At 38.5% G+C, this 19,502-nt stretch overlaps 1 protein-coding gene across 1 annotated transcript in view; it reads left to right on the top strand.

Annotated features, from left to right (window-relative positions):
• The window catches only part of LOC126416583 (coiled-coil domain-containing protein 170), a 320,658-nt gene extending 307,401 nt beyond the window's left edge, over positions 1-13,257 (top strand). The window contains exons 14-15 of the mRNA XM_050084335.1: positions 9,432-9,557; positions 12,937-13,257. Of these exons, the coding sequence (XP_049940292.1) occupies positions 9,432-9,557; positions 12,937-13,257 (447 nt within the window). The remainder of the gene's footprint in view (positions 1-9,431; positions 9,558-12,936) is intronic.
• Positions 13,258-19,502: the final 6,245 nt, after the last annotated feature.

Raw genomic sequence — 19,502 nt, 5'->3', positions numbered from 1 at the left:
AATACGTAATTGTAGCAAGATAGACAAGAAGCCCATGCCTACCACAGTAGTACAAGTTTATATGCCAACTAGCTCTGCAGATGATGAAGAAATGCATGATAAGATAAAAGAAATTATTCATATAGTTAGGGAAGATGAAAATTTAATAGCCATGGGGGACTGGGATTTGACAGTAGGAAATGAAAGAGAAGGATAAATAGTAGGGGAATATGGACTGGTAAGGAATGAAAGAGAAAGAAGCTGCCTGGTAGAATTTTGCACAGAACGTAACTTAACCGTAGGTAATACAGGGTGTACATAAAGTCCAGGAACACTTTCAATCATTTATTGCACAAGAACTAAACATTGTACAGATGTCATACATATTGCATTTAGAAGAGAAAATCTGAAAGATTTTTTTTACACACATTCAATACACGAACTCTGAGTGACCAAGCAGACATCAATATGGTAATCAAATTCTTGCCATACCCGTCCCAGCATGGTATTGTCGACTGTGGCTTGCCGTATTCTCCCGGAGCTCTGCTACATTACGTGGTAGAGGCAGTACATACACCAGATCTTTAATGTGTCCCAACAGAAAAAAGTCACACAGAGTGAGATCTGGTGATCGGGGAGGCCATTTCCAACACATAGAAAGCTCACTCCGCACCTAAACTCGCCATGTTTGTGACTAGCACACACTAAAATTCCATGCGGGAAAAATATATCCAAAAACAAAGATGATGAGACTTTCAAACAAAAGCGCTGGCAGGTCGATAGACACACAAACAAACACAAACATACACACAAAATTCAAGCTTTCGCAACAAACAGTTGCTTCGTCAGGAAAGAGGGAAGGAGAGGGAAAGACGAAAGGATGTGGGTTTTAAGGGAGAGGGTAAGGAGTCATTCCAATCCCGGGAGCGGAAAGACTTACCTTAGGGGGAAAAAAGGACAGGTATACACTAGCACACACACACACACATATCCATCCGCACATACACAGACACAAGCAGAATGTCTGCTTGTACGGAGGATCAAGGATGTAAAAAGACAGGGGCTAGTAGAAATACTGAATTTAATTGATGAAAGGAGAAAATATAAAAGTGCATTAAATGAAGCAGGCAAAAAGGAATACAAACATCTCCAATAGGAAGTGCAAAATGGTAAAGAAGGAATGGCTCGAGGACAAATTTAAGGATGCAGAACCATATATCACTAGGGGTAAGATAGATGCCACTTACAGGAAAATTAGAGAGACCTTTGGAGAAAAGAGAACCACCAATATGAATATCCAGAGCTCAGATGGAAAACCAGTCCTAAGCAAAGAAGGGAAAGCAAAAAGGTGGAAGGAGTATATAGAGGGTCTATACAAGGGCGATGTACTTGAGGGCAATATTATATAGTAAATAGAAAAGGACATAAATGAAGGTAAGATGGTAGATATGATACTGAAGAATTTGACAGAGCACTGAAAGACCTAAGTAGAAACGAGGCCCCTGGAGTAGACAATATTCCGTTAAAACTACTGATTACTTTGAGAGAACGAGCCATGACAAAATCCTTCCATCTGGTGAGTGAGAAGTATGAGACAGGTGAAATACCCTCAGATTTCAAGAACAACATAACAACTCCAATTTCAAAGAAAGCATGTGCCGACAGGTGTGAGAATTACTGAACTACGAGTTTTTATAAGTCATGGTTGCAAAATACTAACACGAATTCTATATAGACAAATGGAAAAACTGGTAAAAGCCAACCTCAGCGAAGATCAGTTTGGATTCCGTAGAAAAGTAGGAACACGTGAGGCAATACTGACCCTAAGACTTACCTTAAAAGAGAGGTTAAGGAAAGACAAACCTACGTTTATGTGTTTGTAGATTTAGAGAAAGCTTTTGACAATGTTGACTCAATACCCGCTTTCAAATTCTGAGGGTGGCAGAGGTAAAACACAGGGAGCAAACGCCTATTTACAATTTGTACAGAAACCAGATGGCAGTTATGAGAGTCGAGGGGCATGAAAAAGAAGCAGTGGTTGAGAAGGGAGTGAGACAGGGTTGTAGTGTATCCCTGATGTTATTCAGTCTGTACATTGAGCAAGCAATAAAGGAAACAAAAGAAAATTTGGAGTAGGAATTAAAATCCAGTGCAAAGAAACCTTGAGGTGTGTCAATGACATTGTAATTCTGTCAGAGACAGCAAAGGACTTGGAAGAGCTGTTGACCAGTATGGACAGTGTCTCAGGAGGAGGATATAAGATGAATATCAACAAAAGCAAAATGAGGATAATGGAAGGTAGTTGAATTAAATCAGGTGACACTGAAGGAATCAGATTAGGAAATGAGACACATAAGTAGGAAATGAGTTTGGTTACTTTGCCAGCAAAATAACTGATGATGGTCGAAGTAGAGAGGATACAAATGTGGACTGTTGATGGCAAGGAAAGTGTTTCTGATGAAGAGAAATTTGTTAACATCGAGTATTGAGTTAAGTGACAGGAAGTCTTTTCTTAAAGTATTTGTTTGAACTATAGCAATGTATGGAAGGGAAACATGGACAATAAACAGTTTAGACAAGAAGAGAATAGAAGCTTTCGAAATTTAGTGCTACATAAGAATGCTGAAGATTTGATGGGTAGATCACAGAACTAATGAGGAGGTACGGAACAGAAGTGGGGAGAAGAGGAATTTGGGGTCCAACTTGACTAGAAGAAAGGATCGGTTGATAGGACTCCTTCTGAGGCATCAAGGGATCACCAGTTTACTACTGGAGGGAAGTGTGGAGGGTAAAAATCATAGAGGGAGACCAAGAGATGAATACACTAAGCAGATTCAGAAGGATGTAGGTTGCAGTAGGTATTTGGAGATGAAGAGGCTTGAACAGGATGGAGTAGCACAAAGAATTGCATCAACACAGTCTTTGGACTGAAAATGACAACAACAGAAAGGATTCCTCTATATGGCCCATGAATAGGTTGGCATAGGATGATGCCATGTGGGTGCCCATAGCCATACCCCTGGATTTGTTTGTAGGTGATGCCTTCAAAGGAGAAATAGTTGGAGAGGATACAGTTGGTCATGGCAACTAGGAAGGAGGTTCTTGGTTTGGAATCTGTCAGGTGTTGGGAAAGGTAGTGTTTAATAGCAGTAAAGCCATGGTCATTAAGGATGTTAGAGTCAAATGAGATGGCATCAGCAGTGATGAGCAGGGCACTGTGCAGTAGAGGAACAGGAACTGTGGAGAGCTGATGGAGGAAAGAGTTGGTATCTTTTATAGGAGGGAAGGTTGCGGGCAAAAGGCTGAAGGTTTTGGTCTACAAGAGCGGAGATTCTCTCAGTGGAGACACAGTAACCGCCCACAATGGGGCATATTGGGTGATCAGGTTTATGGATTTTAGGGAATAATGGAAGGTAGGAGTGTGAGTAGTGGTAGGGGTGAGCAGAGAGATGGATTCTGGAGAGAGGTTCTGGGACAGACGTAAGGATTTGAGGAAAGAATGGAGATCCTGCTGGATTTCTGGAATTGGAACACTGTGGAAGGGTTTGTAGGTGGATTAATCTGACAGATGGTGGAGTCCTTCTGCCAGGTAATCCTTGCGGTTCAAAACAACATTAATGGAGCCTTTGTCAGAATGTAGGATTATAAGGTTGGGATCAGTTTTTGGGTGGTGTATTGCGGTTCTTCCTGCAGACGTAAGGTTAGTTTACATGTTGAGAGTTGTGGGGAATGATGGTGAGGCACGGTTCAAGGTTAAGAAATCAGGCCCCTTCTCTGTTCCCATTTCAGCACAACACAGCCCTCTACACCACCAATACACCCAATCTTTCATTGTTGTTGTTGTAGTTGTTGTTGTGGTCTTCAGTCCTGAGACTGCTTTGATGCAGCTCTCCATTCTACTCTATCCTGTGCAAGCTTCTTCATCTCCCAGTACTTACTGCAACCTACATCCTTCTGAATCTGCTTAGTGTATTCATCTCTTGGTCTCCCTCTACAATTTTTACCCTCCACACTGCCCTCCAATGCTAAATTTGTGATCCCTTGATGCCTCAGAACATGCACTACCAACCGGTCCCTACTTCTTGTCAAGTTGTGCCACAAACTTCTCTTCTCCCCTATTCTATTCAATACCTCCTAATTAGTTACGTGATCTACCCATCTAATCGTCAGCATTCTTCTGTAGCACCACATTTCGAAAGCTTCTATTCTCTACTTGTCCAAACTATTTATCGTCCATGTTGCACTTCCATACATGGCTACACTCCATACAAATACTTTCAGAAACGGCTTCCTGACACTTAAATCTATACACAATGTTAACAAATTTCTCTTCTTCAGAAATGCTTTCCTTGCCATTGCCAGTCTACATTTTATATCCTCTCTACTTCGACCATCATCAGTTATTTTGCTCCCCAAATAGCAAAACTCCTTTACTACTTTAAGTGTCTCATTTCCTAATCTAATTCCCTCAGCATCACCCGACTTAATTAGACTACATCCCACTACCCTCGTTTTGCTTTTGTTGATGTTCATCTTATATCCTCCTTTCAAGACACTGTCCGTTCCGTTCAACTGCTCTTCCAAATCCTTTGCTGTCTCTGACAGAATTACAATGACATCAGCGAACCTCAAAGTTTTTATTTCTTCTCCATGGATTTTAATACCTACTCCAAAATTTTCTTTCATTTCCTTTACTAATTGCTCAATATACATACTAAATGACATCGGGGAGAGGCTACAACCCTGTCTCACTCCCTTCCCAACCGCTGCTTCCCTTTCATGCCCCTCGACTCTTATAACTGCCATCTGCTTTCTGTACAAATTGTAAATAGCCTCTCACTCCCTGTATTTTACCCCTGCCATCTTTAGAATTTGAAAGAGAGTATTCCAGTCAACATTGTCGAAAGCTTTCTCTAAGTCTACAAATGCTAGAAACGTAGGTTTACCTTTTCTTCATCTTTCTTCTAAGATGAGGCATAAGATCAGTATTGCCTCACGTGTTCCAACATTTCTACGGAATCCAAACTGATCTTCCCCGAGGTCGACTTCTACAAGTTTTTCCATTCGTCTGTAGAGAATTTGCATTAGTATTTTGCAGCTGTGACTTATTAAACTGATAGTTCGGTAATTTTCACATCTGTCAACACCTGCTTTCTTTGGGATTGGAATTATTATATTCTTCTTGAAGTCTGAGGGTATTTCGCCTGTCTCATACATCTTGCTCACCAGATGGTAGAGTTTTGTCATGACTGGCTCTCCCAAGGCCGTCAGTAGTTCTAATGGAATGTTGTCTACTCCCGGGGCCTCGTTTCGACTCAGGTCTTTCAGTGCTCTGTCAAACTCTTCACGCAGTATCGTATCTCCCATTTCATCTTCATCTACATCCTCTTCCCATTTCCATAATATTGTCCTCAAGTACATCGCCCTTGTATAGACCCTCTATATACTCCTTCCACCTTTCTGCTTTCCCTTCTTTGCTTAGAACTGGGTTTCCATCTGAGCTCTTGATATGCATACAAGTGGTTCTCCTTTCTCCAATGGTCACTTTAATTTTCCTGTAGGCAGTATCTATCTCACCCCTAGTGAGATAAGCCTCTACATCCTTACATTTCTCCTCTAGCCATCCCTGCTTAGCAGTTTTGCACTTCCTGTCAATCTCATTTTTTTCCTTTTTGCCTGCTTCATTTACTGCATTTTTATATTTTCTCCTTTCATCAATTAAACTCAATATTTCTTCTGTTACCCAAGTCTTTCATACTTCTCTCCTACTATACTACCTCTCTCCCCTGCCCTCCATCTAACCTCCCAAATGCACCTGGCTGCCCCATCCTTTCTCCATATTGTCCCTGCGCACTCCCACAAACAGCACTTTACTATCCTCCAACCTGCCGTGCTATCCTTCCTCACCCAAGCTTCCTTGCTTATCCCCACCACCTGGTTGCCTCTCCCATGGTGCACCGCCGCTCACAGACTGGCTTCAGCTGCTGGAGACTGTGGTCATGTGGTGTGTGTGTGTGTGTGTGTGTGTGTGTGTGTGTGTGTGTGTGTGTGTGTCCAAAACCTCACTTTTCGACAGTCTTTTTGTTGTACCTATCTGCAACTCTCATTATGGTGGGTAACAACTATCCTTTTCATAATATTGTTACAGTCCATCCTGGATTTTCCATTGTTTAATCTATAGATGTTCAGTCTGGACTACTACTTCTAAATATCACTTGACACTAGGCATTTACAGTCCAATGATCTTCATTTATAGCACATGGCTGTAACACCTGGCACCTGCTGATATGCACTGGCAGGTACACTGGAACTGTTGCTTTGCAAGCTGGAACAGGAACAGTTGTGTTTGGTGAACCTCTATTTATTCACAACCAGTGGAATGATGTCTATCTGTGCTCTATTTTGCGGAAGAGGAAAGAATAGCCAGTGATCAGTGCCCTCTGTGGCTGCTGACATAACTAGTGGCAGTTGTAGTCAACTATTTGAAGGTCTCATGGAGAAAGCGTAAATCAGTTCCAGTGAATGAATACCATCTAGACTGTGACATATCAGAATGTTGAGATGCCTGGTATGAAGACTGCTTACTTGGCACCCCCTGTAGATATTCACTGTGTACCATGTGATTGTGGACACGGCAAGAAGAAACCCACAAATTAAAAAAAAGCATGTGCTCTCTAACTTCATTTATTATTTCTAGGAATGGAAAACAAAGTATGACACACTGCAGGGAAAAATAAGTGCCCTGCAGCCTGTTGTAAGGGGGGAAAAAACTTAACAGCAAAAAAATCTGAAATTGGAGGCAAATAGAAAATGAGAGTAATAAATGTTTAGAGGAGAAGATAACGAAATAAACTAAAGCCAAAATTAAGAGCAGAAATGTAGCAAATGCTTCCTTCTTATAAAGTACCAAAATGAAATGATTGGCAGGAGCAAAGGGCTTGTTGGAGATCCTGTTCCCATCTCATGAGAGTGAAAATATTGTTGCTACAGTATCCCAAGATTCAGATGGCAAAAGAAATACTGTTGTTATTCTCCACAGACTGTTCATCAACATAACATTGTGATGAAAAAAAGAGGGGAGGGCTGCATTGATGATTGTTAAATCCAGGAGAGTGTAGAGATGCGAGCATGTGTTGTAATAACACAAATTCCCATTTCTGGAGTTCAGGGAAACAAAAATTGGTGGGAGGATCAAAATAGTTCCAGGTCCCTTGAGTTATGCAGTGGAAAGTGTTCAGCAACTGGGTACTGGATGCAGTCTTTCTTTCTTTGCCCATTCATATACATGGCCAGTTTAGTGGTGGTAATTCCTATAAAAGCAATGTGCAGTGAAGAGTTAATTCAGTCGATAAACAAGATGTGTGGTTTTGGACTTCAGAAAGTCATGTCTGTGGCAGGCAAATGTATAAATACGTTAAGGATGGTACTGGTAACAAGATGGTGTTCCGAGCTTGTTGTAAGTGGAAGCTGTATTAGTAACAGGGTGAGAGGGATTTGTTTGTGAATAAGATTTGTGAGGTAGTTTTGAGAGAGGAAAGCCTGGAAAACATCACTGGTGAACGTATTGAGGAATTCAGTGGTGGAGCAGATACATTTGGCGAAGATGCCTTGGCCATGGGAAGGGAGTGTTTGATTTTATTACTTTTTATTCTTCATTCTCCTTACTCATTTTTTCCTTTCACTCCTTTTCCTCCTCCTTCTTTGTTGCATCATTCATTTCTCTTTCTCATAACCTGTCTTTACTTATCACTCTGAAGCTGGCTCAGTGCTTATCAGTGTACAATCTCTGATTTTCTACTCCATGATGCCTCTCACTGCATCTCTGTCTCCCTGTGTCTTAAGAGGTGGGACCATCTCACCCTGGGCCCAAGTGACTTGCCCTTTATTTTCAAACAATCCTGACCTACCCCACTCTTCTCCCCAGGGAAGGAACTGTACTTTGTGTATTTTTACAGGTAACTAGCAGCAGAATTAAATACTGGCCACTAATTGTGTTTCATAATTTTCTTGACTGAAATGTTCTTTTGATAAAAATAGTGGAGCTTCAACTTCTGAAAGTTATTATTTCGGTTACCTTTTGGCCCTGCCTTTTAATGCCACCTGGTAGCCATATTTTTTGTATCTTCTTTTGACTTCATTCAGACTTAAGATGCAAAAGTTTCTTTTCCGAAGGACTTTTGTGATCTCTTCATAATAAATAATGGGTCCTGTAGACTAACTCGAAGTGTGTATTAAGCCACAAGTATATTAAGAGGGATTTAGAAACTCTCTCTTGAATTAACTTCACTGAAATGAATGAAATCAAGTGATGACATGTAATGTTTTGAAACACAGAACTTCCAATTTAATGAACATGTCATGATGAAAGAAAATTTGTGCCGCATTGAGATTCATATCCATAGACCTGTTTATTTCTACAATGGTTTGCATCGGTGTATAGCTTGAACATTTAGCTATTTTTCGACATAATAACCCTTTCTGTCAATGCATTTTTGTAGACACTGTGGCAGTTTTTGCATGCCCATGTCATACCAGCTCACCGCCATGCTGTTCAGAAAGTTATGAACCTCTTCTTTCACCTCATCATCGGAGCTGAATTCATTCGATTAAGTATAACTGTAGACATCTACATGGCCGTGTTATACAAAGTCTACTATAATAGCTCTGACACATATAACTGAAGATAGAATCAGCAAGCCAAAATGAATCTTCTTTGTGTGCAGAAATGGGTGGTGGAATCCTTGTGAAAATTGGGAATGGATGACAGGCACGTATACTGCTTCCATATTTATGTTCTGCTGGAAATCAGTATGTGAGGGTGCTTGATAGGTTCCTTTCTGCAGCTTGATAAGAGCTGTACTAGGAAGTGAAAGTCTTAGCTAAATCTGGAAGTTTTTTTGAGTCACAGATGGTCATTGGTGGAAATTCTGTAATCCATAAAAAGCGTGAGCTTCAGATTCCAGGAGGGAGCAAGTGCCCCCCAGCCCCTTGCAAATGCCAATGATTGACAGGTACACTAAAACACAAAGAATAACAAGTACTCCAGTAACAACTGAGCAGCACTGCTGCATGGTAGTAGTGATCAGTGCAGACCACAGAAGTGCTGTCACTGCTGGAGTACTGGCTATTCTTCATGTTTTTTACTGCACCTGTTAATACATATTGATAAAACAAATATCACACTAGACTAAATTTTGGACCACTCTGTTGAATGGGCTCATAGAATTCTGCTTTAAATATCATTTTGTTTTTAATTGGAAACAAACCAATATTTTCCATCGACACTGGGCATCACGTGAAAGATATGATGCGCAGTACTTCTTTTGCCTGTTTCCAGCTACACACTGCAAAAACAGAATCTGCCAAAACACCAGAAAAAGTATGCCTCAGGAATTTTAGGAGATCCCCCTGTATAGACATAGATTTGAACATTATGCTACTCTTTGTAACAGGTTCGAGCAACAAGTCAGTCAGCTGAGCAAGAGCGATCTCTGAATGACCACCAGGTACAGTTGCTACGAGATGAGCTGTCCAGTACAAAGCAAAGCCTGCTGGATTGTCAGCGAAGAGAAAGTTCGGTAAGCAATCTGTTGTCTCTTGATTGGCCAGTTTGCTGTGATGTTTGACTACAGATTAATTACAATAAGATAGCTCATGTGGTTACGGAGAAGACATTGTGATAGAAGACAGAAAAAGTTTCACAACTATAATTCAACTATAAATCCTTGATATTTTGACTTCTGGTTCCACATGAAGAACAACAGAGTCTACAATCTTAAAGATACACTCCAAGAAAAACTGTGTTAGTAGAGTTTTTTGTGCCATGCGCTTAATGCACACCATTATATAAAATAAGTTTCATGCTTTCTGAATTGAACTTGAAAATAACAAAAATTAATAAAATAGAGCAGAGAAACATTAGGCACGCCTTGAAATGATGCTCAAAATCATATACAGCAACTGAGGTGGAAATTGAGAATATTGAGGATGTTCTTCGTGTTTCCTGATATTTGAATAAATCTCTACTGAAAAAATTTTTACCCATTTAGGTAAAGATGATAGAAATTTGTCAGTGCCACACAACAGCAGACTATGTGGTCTACATAATCCGCCTCTTACATTCTTTCAAATGCTAATATTCTGAATTTAAGAGTCAACTTTAAATTCTCTATCAGCACCTCATTTGCTGTACACATTTCGAGCGTCATTCAAAAGTGTATCAAATGTTCCTCTAATCTGATTTATTCCTTACTTTTGGACAAATCATTTCACCAAACATTTGGCGGTTTTTCTTTTCCAGAAAGCAGGATCTTTTTGACATCTCATCTGATTTATTACCACCTTCTGTTCTCAAAAGTCCTGAGTTTAGTGCCTGATTTGAAGTGAGCCAATTTGACAGTTAAAATATCTCACAAATGCAACTTTGTACATTTGGAAAAGTTAGACCTTGCACAGATGAACTTTTTGACGTCCTTCTATTGTCATCTGTTCTCAAAATTTCCTAAATTTAGTACGTGATTCAAAGGAAGCCTTTTTAACAGTTAAATATCACACCATTGCAACTGTTTATGCACAAAAAAGCCAGGCTTTGCACAGGTGAATTTTTCCATTTACATAGCTAGCAGCATCTGCTAGCTATGTAGCTATAAATATTATTTTTCATCAAATCACTAATTTTTTCCTTAATTAACCTGATTACTTTCAAGCAATTAATTTTTCTTTTCAAAGCTAGACCTCACAATGACCAATTTGATGCCTCATTTGTCATTTTCCCACTCCTTGTTTGGCTATGATAATTCAGACAAAAACCATTGTGTAATTTGTCTTTCAACAAATTAATATTTTTATCTTAATTTCCTTGATTATTTTGAAACAATTAAACTTCCTTTTTGTAAAATTCGACTTCACACTGGTCAGTTCAATATGCAGTTTGTCCATTTTCCACACTTTGTCTGGCTATGAAAATTCAGACAAATAATCAGGTGTGAAATTTATTGAGAATCTTGTTTTCACTCCACTCAAATATTTGACCAACAGGTTTCTACACCTTTTCTTTTCCTCTTGAAATTCAACGAAAAAACTCCTTTCAAAAGCTTGAAATTCTGTGCAAAGCTTACACATCCAGTTAAAAGGAGACCTGCTGTTTAATGTAGACTCCAAACCATGATGAAATTGTGTCTCAAAGACAAATAATTAAAGTGCTCACAAGTCTCAAAAACAAATAAGCAGACTGACAAGTATTCCATACATAAATATGCTATTAGGCAGAAAAATCCGCTATACTATGAACAAGGTATAGGGGATACTAAATCAGTACCTCACTGATTTTGTTGGACTTAAGTGTGTATGACAAAAGAAGACACACTACATTAATTTTTTACAAAAAATGAACAGCACAATTCAAACGTTAAGCGATTTATTTAGGCCAGACTTGGACTGTCATCCACATCTTGTTGGACTGTCCGATTTTAGCCGCACTGCGGTGAAAGTTTAACCTTCCTGGCAATCTGCCTATGGTGCGGGCAACAATGCCTCAACGGCTGCTTTAGTTTTACATTTTGTTTGTGAGTGGGGTTTTTATCACATAATCTGAGGGTGGGTGCCTGGCCTTCTCCCCCATTTTCCTCCCTCCATTTTCACTCTTCCTCAATCTTTCTTTGCTATTAGTTTGCCTTAGTGTTCATCTTCTCCCTATCTGTATTCCTTTAGCTTTGTCTTTTAGGCTGGAGATTTTAGTGTTTTGCAGGGTGGCTGGCTCATCCTTTTTAATTTTTGCCAGCCAGCCCATGCCATCTGCTATATTATTTTAATATCTTCCACTACTCTTTCCTTTTAGTGTACATTTACCCTTTTGTTAGCTTCTTTTGTTTTCTTCTTCAGTGTGGTTCTGGTTTAGTTTTAAGTCTTTTATTTTCCCCTGACTCCTTTTGGGAAAAAGGACTGACGACCCCGTAATTTGGTCCTATTACTCCCCACACCAACCAACCATGAAATAATAATTACTACTACTACTACTGTGAATTATCATTCTTGCCAGTAACCCCCACTGCACTAATTTTACAAATTTGCAGTTTAACATAGGAACTCAAATGAAGATAGATGACAGACTCCATGACAGAAAGAAAATATGGTTACTAATTGAGGTAACAGATGACAGATATGGTTTCTAGTGGTAAAAACTTGTCCACTGCAAATTTTTATTACTCTCCGTTATTGGAGTGGTATTTATCCTTTCTCCAACAGCATTTCGTTTCATCCAAGCTTACAAACAACAACTTATCATCAAAACAAGTTCATGTTTGTAACAAGAAATCATTAAATCTAATAAGTGGGCTGTTGGAAAACACCACACCCATAAAATATTGCAAGTTAAAAAAAAAATCATTTATCATCACTATCAACACTACTGATAACAGTGGTGTGGATCTAACAAGGTGGGGCACAATAGCAAGAGAGAGTTCACCACGAAACAAACTAGCCATTAGTACCATTCTGCTATATCTGCCTGCAGTGTTCCTTGAGGGTGCACACTGAACATACAGTATTGATTTTTCTAGATTAGTGCTTGTGTGCTGATGTCTATTTGACCATTTCACCAAATACTTCACAAGCAAATGAGAGTCATAGCATTCAGTGTATATTAATTTTTTTGGAAGACAGAAACCGTGTCCCCCATGGAGAGGCTGTTGCAGCATTGCCAGTTGGTAAGAGTGGAAATATTTGGAGCATGTATAATAGGACCAGCAACAACTGTTACAGAATTCATACTGCATCATCGTAGTAGTATTAGTAGTAGTAGCAGCGCAGCAGCTAGTGGTGGTAAGTGGTCACAGTCATAGTTTGAGTTGAAAATGCAGCTTTCACTATAGATTAGTTAATAAAATATTAGGAAAATAAGAAATAGTTCATAAAATATTAGGAAAATAATAAAACAAATTTGAAGTATTGTATCTACAGTTACAGAGCTTCCGATCATCAGTCAGCAAACTCCTGGGTTTGGATCTCCCTGTGCCAGACTATGAAATTATCTCACGCCTACAGAAACTGGTATCCGCACATCGTGACTTTACTCTTGTGTCTCGCCGATACGATGATCCCCTATTGCTCGGATCAGCATCAAGGACACCTCTTCCAGTGGGAAACAGCCCAAACCCAGGACCAAGAACACCTCGATTTGATGATTCTGGTTTTGGAGATCCACCTGATCTCAGTACCTTAGATGACAGTGACGATGTTAATGGCATCTATAACAAACGACCTCTGAGAACTTCTACGTAATGTGACAGTTTTGAGATCTTGCATTTTACCATTGTAAGTTAGAGCTCAAGGTTATGTACAGATAAAAAAAGTGAAAAAGTTTTCCACTGTATATTTTATCAGCAAACCATCTGAGACTTATTTTCTAGTGACCAGCCCACACTATTGTAATGTATATGACTTAATCACACAGAGAAAATATTAAAAACTAGAAATAAAAATAGGACTGCAGGCACCAAAAATACTAGTAGTAACATTTATATAATTCAAACAATAAACTTCTGTGCAAATGCCTGTTTCCATTTAATGAGTGAGATATGGTGTTCACAGCCTGTTTCAATGATATAAGAAGTTCATCAAATTCACACCAAAGGGGACCCAAGAATAAACAGAATGTAAACAAAAAGTAGTTTTATTTAATTTGACTTAGATAATTGTCAAATCTCCTTCAAAGTAACATTCATTTAACACAAATCAATTGTTCCACAGTTGGAAAAAACTGAGTGTCACCGTCTGGGTTGCTCTTAATGGCCTACTGCAGTTTTCCTTAACTTCATCCAGATCAACAGAACTGATCATTTTTAGTGCCTAACAGTATTGAAGAAACAATACTGAATTTTACATGGGAGGCGAAAAACTATACAAAATATAGGAAACATTTTATAGGATGTGTGAATTGTACATTGTAGCACTAAAATGAAGTTTTGGATCATATCCATACGTAAAACAAAGAAAAGATGCTGGAGATTTCTTAATTATGTGGAATTGTCTCAATATTTGTTGCAGGCTATGTTAAGTGTTATTCATTTGTCATACTGTATTGCATGACTTACCACTTTTTAAACAACCAAAAACTCCAAGTTGTAATATCAACAATATTAGGAAAAGGATACTCACCATAAAGATGACCTGCTGAGTTACAGACAGGCACAACGAAAAGACTGTTACACATTATAGGTTTTGGCCAAAGCCTCCGTCATGCATGCATAAGGTGCAGTTGCATGTGTGAATTTTTGTTTGTTTTCTTTGGTGAAGAAGGCTTGGGTGAAAGCCATAATGTATAACAATCTTTTCGTTGCACCTGTTTGCAACTCAACAGGCCATCTTTACAGTATGTATCACTATATCCTTTTCCTAGAATTGCTGATTTACCACTTTTTATAATGGTCTTGGCAGTCAAAAAACAGTTTGTGTTTTGAAAGGACTAAGATTTGTTTTTTAAGAATAGCTTCAGAGAAGCAATATAATTCAAATTAGTCCGATCTTACAATCCTGATACTGTTCCTAAATCCCTCCAAATGTCACCAAAGAAAAAGTCACGCCAATTTTGTGTCATAAAGACAGTAATCCAGAATTGCATGCTCTGCCAAGTTTCTTCATCAGCAGCATAAGACAACATTACACAGATACTCCTGAATCAGTAGCCTTATAGAAGCAGTTCATTCTTAAATAGTCCTTATGGACAACAGCTTGATGTTCTTGTCAGTGATCCCATTTGGCTCTTAATTTTCAGTTAGTCTTTATATTGCTTCACGAAGCATACTTCTCAAAGTAGTTTTGTTGGACATTTCAGAATTGCTTGCCATTCTTCATTGAAATTCTTAACAAATAATATCACCAGAGAACGATATTACATCACTCTTAAGGCAGGGATGTACAGACTTGCTGTAGCACGGGCCACAAACCCTTCACTGTAAGGGCCTTGAGTTCAAAGTTCGTGCTGAGAGATGACAAATTATTTCAAATTGGGATCCCCCTGCCTAGATTGAGCTCAAAGGAACTATTTCTACAAGGGCCCACACACACGCTACCCATGGTTTGTGCACCCCTGCTCTAAGTGTTGTAAAAGTAGGTTCATTTCTGCACCCCTTCCATGGCTAATGGAGTCATTGGGCCATAAACTTTTCTCCATATACTTTGTGAAAAGAGTAATGTAGGTAATGTACATCATATGGTCATGGCTTTTCTCTGTGTCTTTAGACATCAAGCATATTGGATAGAAAGTATAACTTCATATTCTTTAAACTGCCATTCAGTGGAACTGTGTACTGACTGACATTCCATCTAAGCATCATATTTCTTCAAAGCCTTTTGCATAAGCAAAACCCCTGTATCAGTAGCTAATGTTAGTAGAACATTTGTCAATAGCACATTTCTATGCTGATATGTGCAGCTTTTAAAATATAAAATGACTTTGGCAAGAGTTTATGCACTCATCAGCACATTGCACTCACATTCAGGAGTATAACTGTTCAAACCTGCGTCCGCCCGTCCTGATTTAGGTTTTCCGTGATTTCCCTAAATCATTTCAGGCAAATGCCCCGATAGTTTCTTTGAAAGGGCATGACCAACTTCATTCCCCATCCTTGTTTCATCTCCTCCCCCAAACCAACTACCCGAATGACAGTTTAAATGGAGGCAAAACTTGTCCTAACCAATGAACTTTGGCTCATGAAACCAGCAGAACACTGCATCATGAATTTCTATATTGTACATTATACAGTTAACAGTAGCCAATTTAGTTTTTATAATAAACTGCAGTTGCCAGTAAATACAGGATGTACATAAAGTCCGGGAACACTTTCAATTATTTATTGCACAAGAGCTAAACATTGTACAGATGTCATACATATTGCATTTCGAAGAGAAAATCTTAAAGAGGTTTTTTTTTATTTATTTATTTATTTTTTTTTTACAAACATTCGATATGCGAACCATGGGTTACCCGGCAGAAGTCAACATGGTAATCGAATTCTTGCCATGCCCGTGCCAGCATGGCATCATCGACTGTCGACTGTGGTAGTTACTTCCTGTATTCTACCCCGGAACTCTGCTACATCACGTGAAAGAGGCGGTACATACACCAGATCTTTAATGTGTCCCTACAGAAGAAAGTCACACAGAGTGAGATCTGGTGATGGAGGCCATTTCTTGAAACAGCTGTCCCCTTCTGTAGCACGGTTGATCCATCAATGTGGCAGCTCCGTGTTCAGGTTTCATAGACAACTTCTGTCACAGGACTTTCCACACTCTCATTGGACCCATTTCAAGTACACGGGATGCTCGACGCACCGATTTCTTTGGACACCGTGGGAATGTCTCTCGTGCGCACTCCACATTCAGTTCACTCACACTTCTCTTTGCCGGGCACAAGCAACACGTCTTAACGAATTTGTTGTGCCAGTGGTCAATGGCCTTCCTTGTTGGTGGCTTCTTACTGTTCTTGGTTCCAAACATCCGTTGAACAGCTGTAGCACACTTGTTTTTGTCGAACTCGCACACACAGAAAGCTTGCTCCACACCTGAACTCGCCATGTTTGTGACTAGCGCTGATTATCGGTAAATTACCAAACTACACTGTGGCGGTATACATGAAAAAAAAAAAAACTTTAGGGTTTTTCTTCAAAATGACATATGTATGATATCTGTGGAATGTTTTGTTCTTGTGCAATAAATAATTGGATGTGTTCCTGGACTTTATGTACACCCTGTATAGAGAATTTCACCATTATGCACAAATGCTGTATTTCAAGCATTCACATATTACATTAAACCCAACACATGAAATACTGTATGAGAACCACACAACAGAAGTAGTAACATGTTGGAAATAAAAGATAACAGAATAAAATGAAATGCACAGCAATAGAGTAGGGTCCGATTCCAACTGTTTCTTTGACCAATGGCATCATATCATGTGTAGAAGCGATTCTTTACCTTAGTTATTAAGACAACTACAGATAACATTAAATAACAGGCTGATCAAATCATTACATTCTTCAAGATGACAATGACAAGATAGACCATTATGTTCATACATAAAAATAAAGAGCATGAAAAGTATTTCGATCAGAAAACTGAAATTAACCGAACAACCACAGGATTGAGAGGGTTTTAGGTGGGGACAAACTTAAAAGAATAAGGTTAATAAATATAATCATTCCAGAGCAACCAGGAGATCGAAAAAGAAGCCACACAAATTCACACGGAATAAAAGGAATGAAAATATAAAATTGGAATCTAATTAGTCACTTGACCTTTATAGCTCAAATGGAGACAGCAATACAGCACATGTGCCCCCCCCCCCCCCCACACACACACACACACGAGAATTACATACATGGATTTGTTTCGACTAAACCAAACATAAAAATCACACAACTGGAAAAGAAGTTTTTCCTTGACCTATAGAGCTCAAACAGAGACAGTGATACTGAAAAGTGCAAACTGAACTGAGAGAAGCAATGTTGTAATTTTCAGCAAGTCTATATAATTGAAATGCATGCAACAATACTGAAAACATAACCCTGTGCAAATGGAAATAATGAAACAAAAAAATGAAAACCAACAATGAAAATAATTTCCCAGGCAGAAAAATACAAAATTAGATTAAATTTAAAAAATTACAGAATCGTACTTCCTGAGTGCAGTTGACTCAGAGTAATCTAGGTGGCCACCAAACATACTGCAAATCACAGACACACAAACACAAAAACACCCTTCCACATACAAACAAAGGCACAAAGAGACAGGCAGAAACACGCACACAACATTTACAAATTAAAAAAATAACACAATAAACAAAAGATACCAACATGTACAAACCAATGAAACATCATCTCCCAGAATGAAACCCTGTACTTTATCTCAAACTCGTTTTTACAAATGGTTCCATACATACAAACAAATTACAAATACGCAACACCAGCTTGAAAAATAAAAATGGACAAATTACTGTAATAAAAACAAGAATCTCCAAAATGAAACCGTTCTGCAGGCAAATCAACAGAGAAAGGCAACTCTATGGAAAAACTGTATACAAACAAATGACAGACACAAAACAATTCTATTTTGAAGACGCAGAATATGCCAACAAAAAACTGACAACTCAAAATCCACAAAATGGGAGACGGGGAAAATCAAAAAATAAGAAAAACACTTAAATGCAAACAACATCCCAATTCAAAATGCAGTTGTGATTACAACTGGCATTAACACAAATAAAATGGAAAATTTGTTTGAAAACAAACAAGAAGCAAACAACCTACAATCTAAAGAAGAAGGAAATTGAAAACAAAAGCTTACAAGTCAATAGGGAAAATTACATAATTACCATATTACAATGCAAAACTAGATAATTTCTACACCAAAATCACAAACATCCACTACAAGAGTATGTCTCGCCACTTACTATGGAATGCAAAATGAAATACATCAACACACAAGTGGAATTGCACCTTATGGTAGATCTGTATAGCTCACAGGAAGACACCGATGCCACCCACAGAGCCACAAGAGAATGACATACTTGAAAAAAAAAAATAAAAAATAAAAAAAAAAAAAAAAAAATTCCTCCACATGGAACTGAAAAAATATGTACCAAAACCACACAAGTGGAATCTCAACATACACTAGAGTTATGTAATTCAAACAAAGACGATGACAGCAGTCATCCACACCGCAAGGAATCATATAATCAAAAAGTAACAAACACCAATTGCTCCAGAATAAAAATTGCAAAAATAAGAAACTGCAATAAACAATAATTGTTTCACACCAATTTAACTTCTGCTGTAAAGTTGCTACCTAACCTTACCCTCAGAAATCGTGTCCAATCCAGAAATAAACAGCCAAATATTTGTGTAAAAGAAAATAAAAATATAAATGCTACTTGATTCTTTATTGACAATTTAAACTATGCTTGCTGTTCACAAACATCAGAGATTACATGAGAAACTAAGACATACACAGATAACATTTAATAACATATCACTTACATCCTTTGCAATGTAAACTAATGACATCAAATACGACTTATTGGTCAAGGCACACGGACGGAACCAGGCCTTGCTTTGACCCAAGGCCACCATGACGGTGAGCTATTACCAAAACTAGTTTGCGGAGAACAAACAAAATATACTCACTATTCGCATTAACATTTTCCTGCAGACAGAGATCTTTCAAAAAAGGAACAATTTACGTAAAAATTCCGGATAAATTTTCAGCTTGTCACAAATGATCAACAAAACAAATATTCTGCAGAGATTTAGAAATGTAATTTTACTTAGTATTTGCTTATACGGATTATCTTATTCTGTATGCTTCTGTACATAACTGAACTCTCACTAGCTTTTTTAAAGTTACAGTGTAATAAAGTCAATGAGAAGTCCAAGTGCATGATACTTCCCACTTTATTTGCCAATGGAGTGCAGGAATAATGACTACTTAAAAAATTGTGCAAGTGCTGCAATTAAACTAAGGCTTCA

Source organism: Schistocerca serialis, chromosome 8 (assembly GCF_023864345.2).
Source record: "Schistocerca serialis cubense isolate TAMUIC-IGC-003099 chromosome 8, iqSchSeri2.2, whole genome shotgun sequence".
Taxonomy (NCBI): domain Eukaryota; kingdom Metazoa; phylum Arthropoda; class Insecta; order Orthoptera; family Acrididae; genus Schistocerca; species Schistocerca serialis.
Note: the sequence above shows the minus strand (reverse complement) of the source record. Positions and strands in the feature narration are given on the sequence as shown.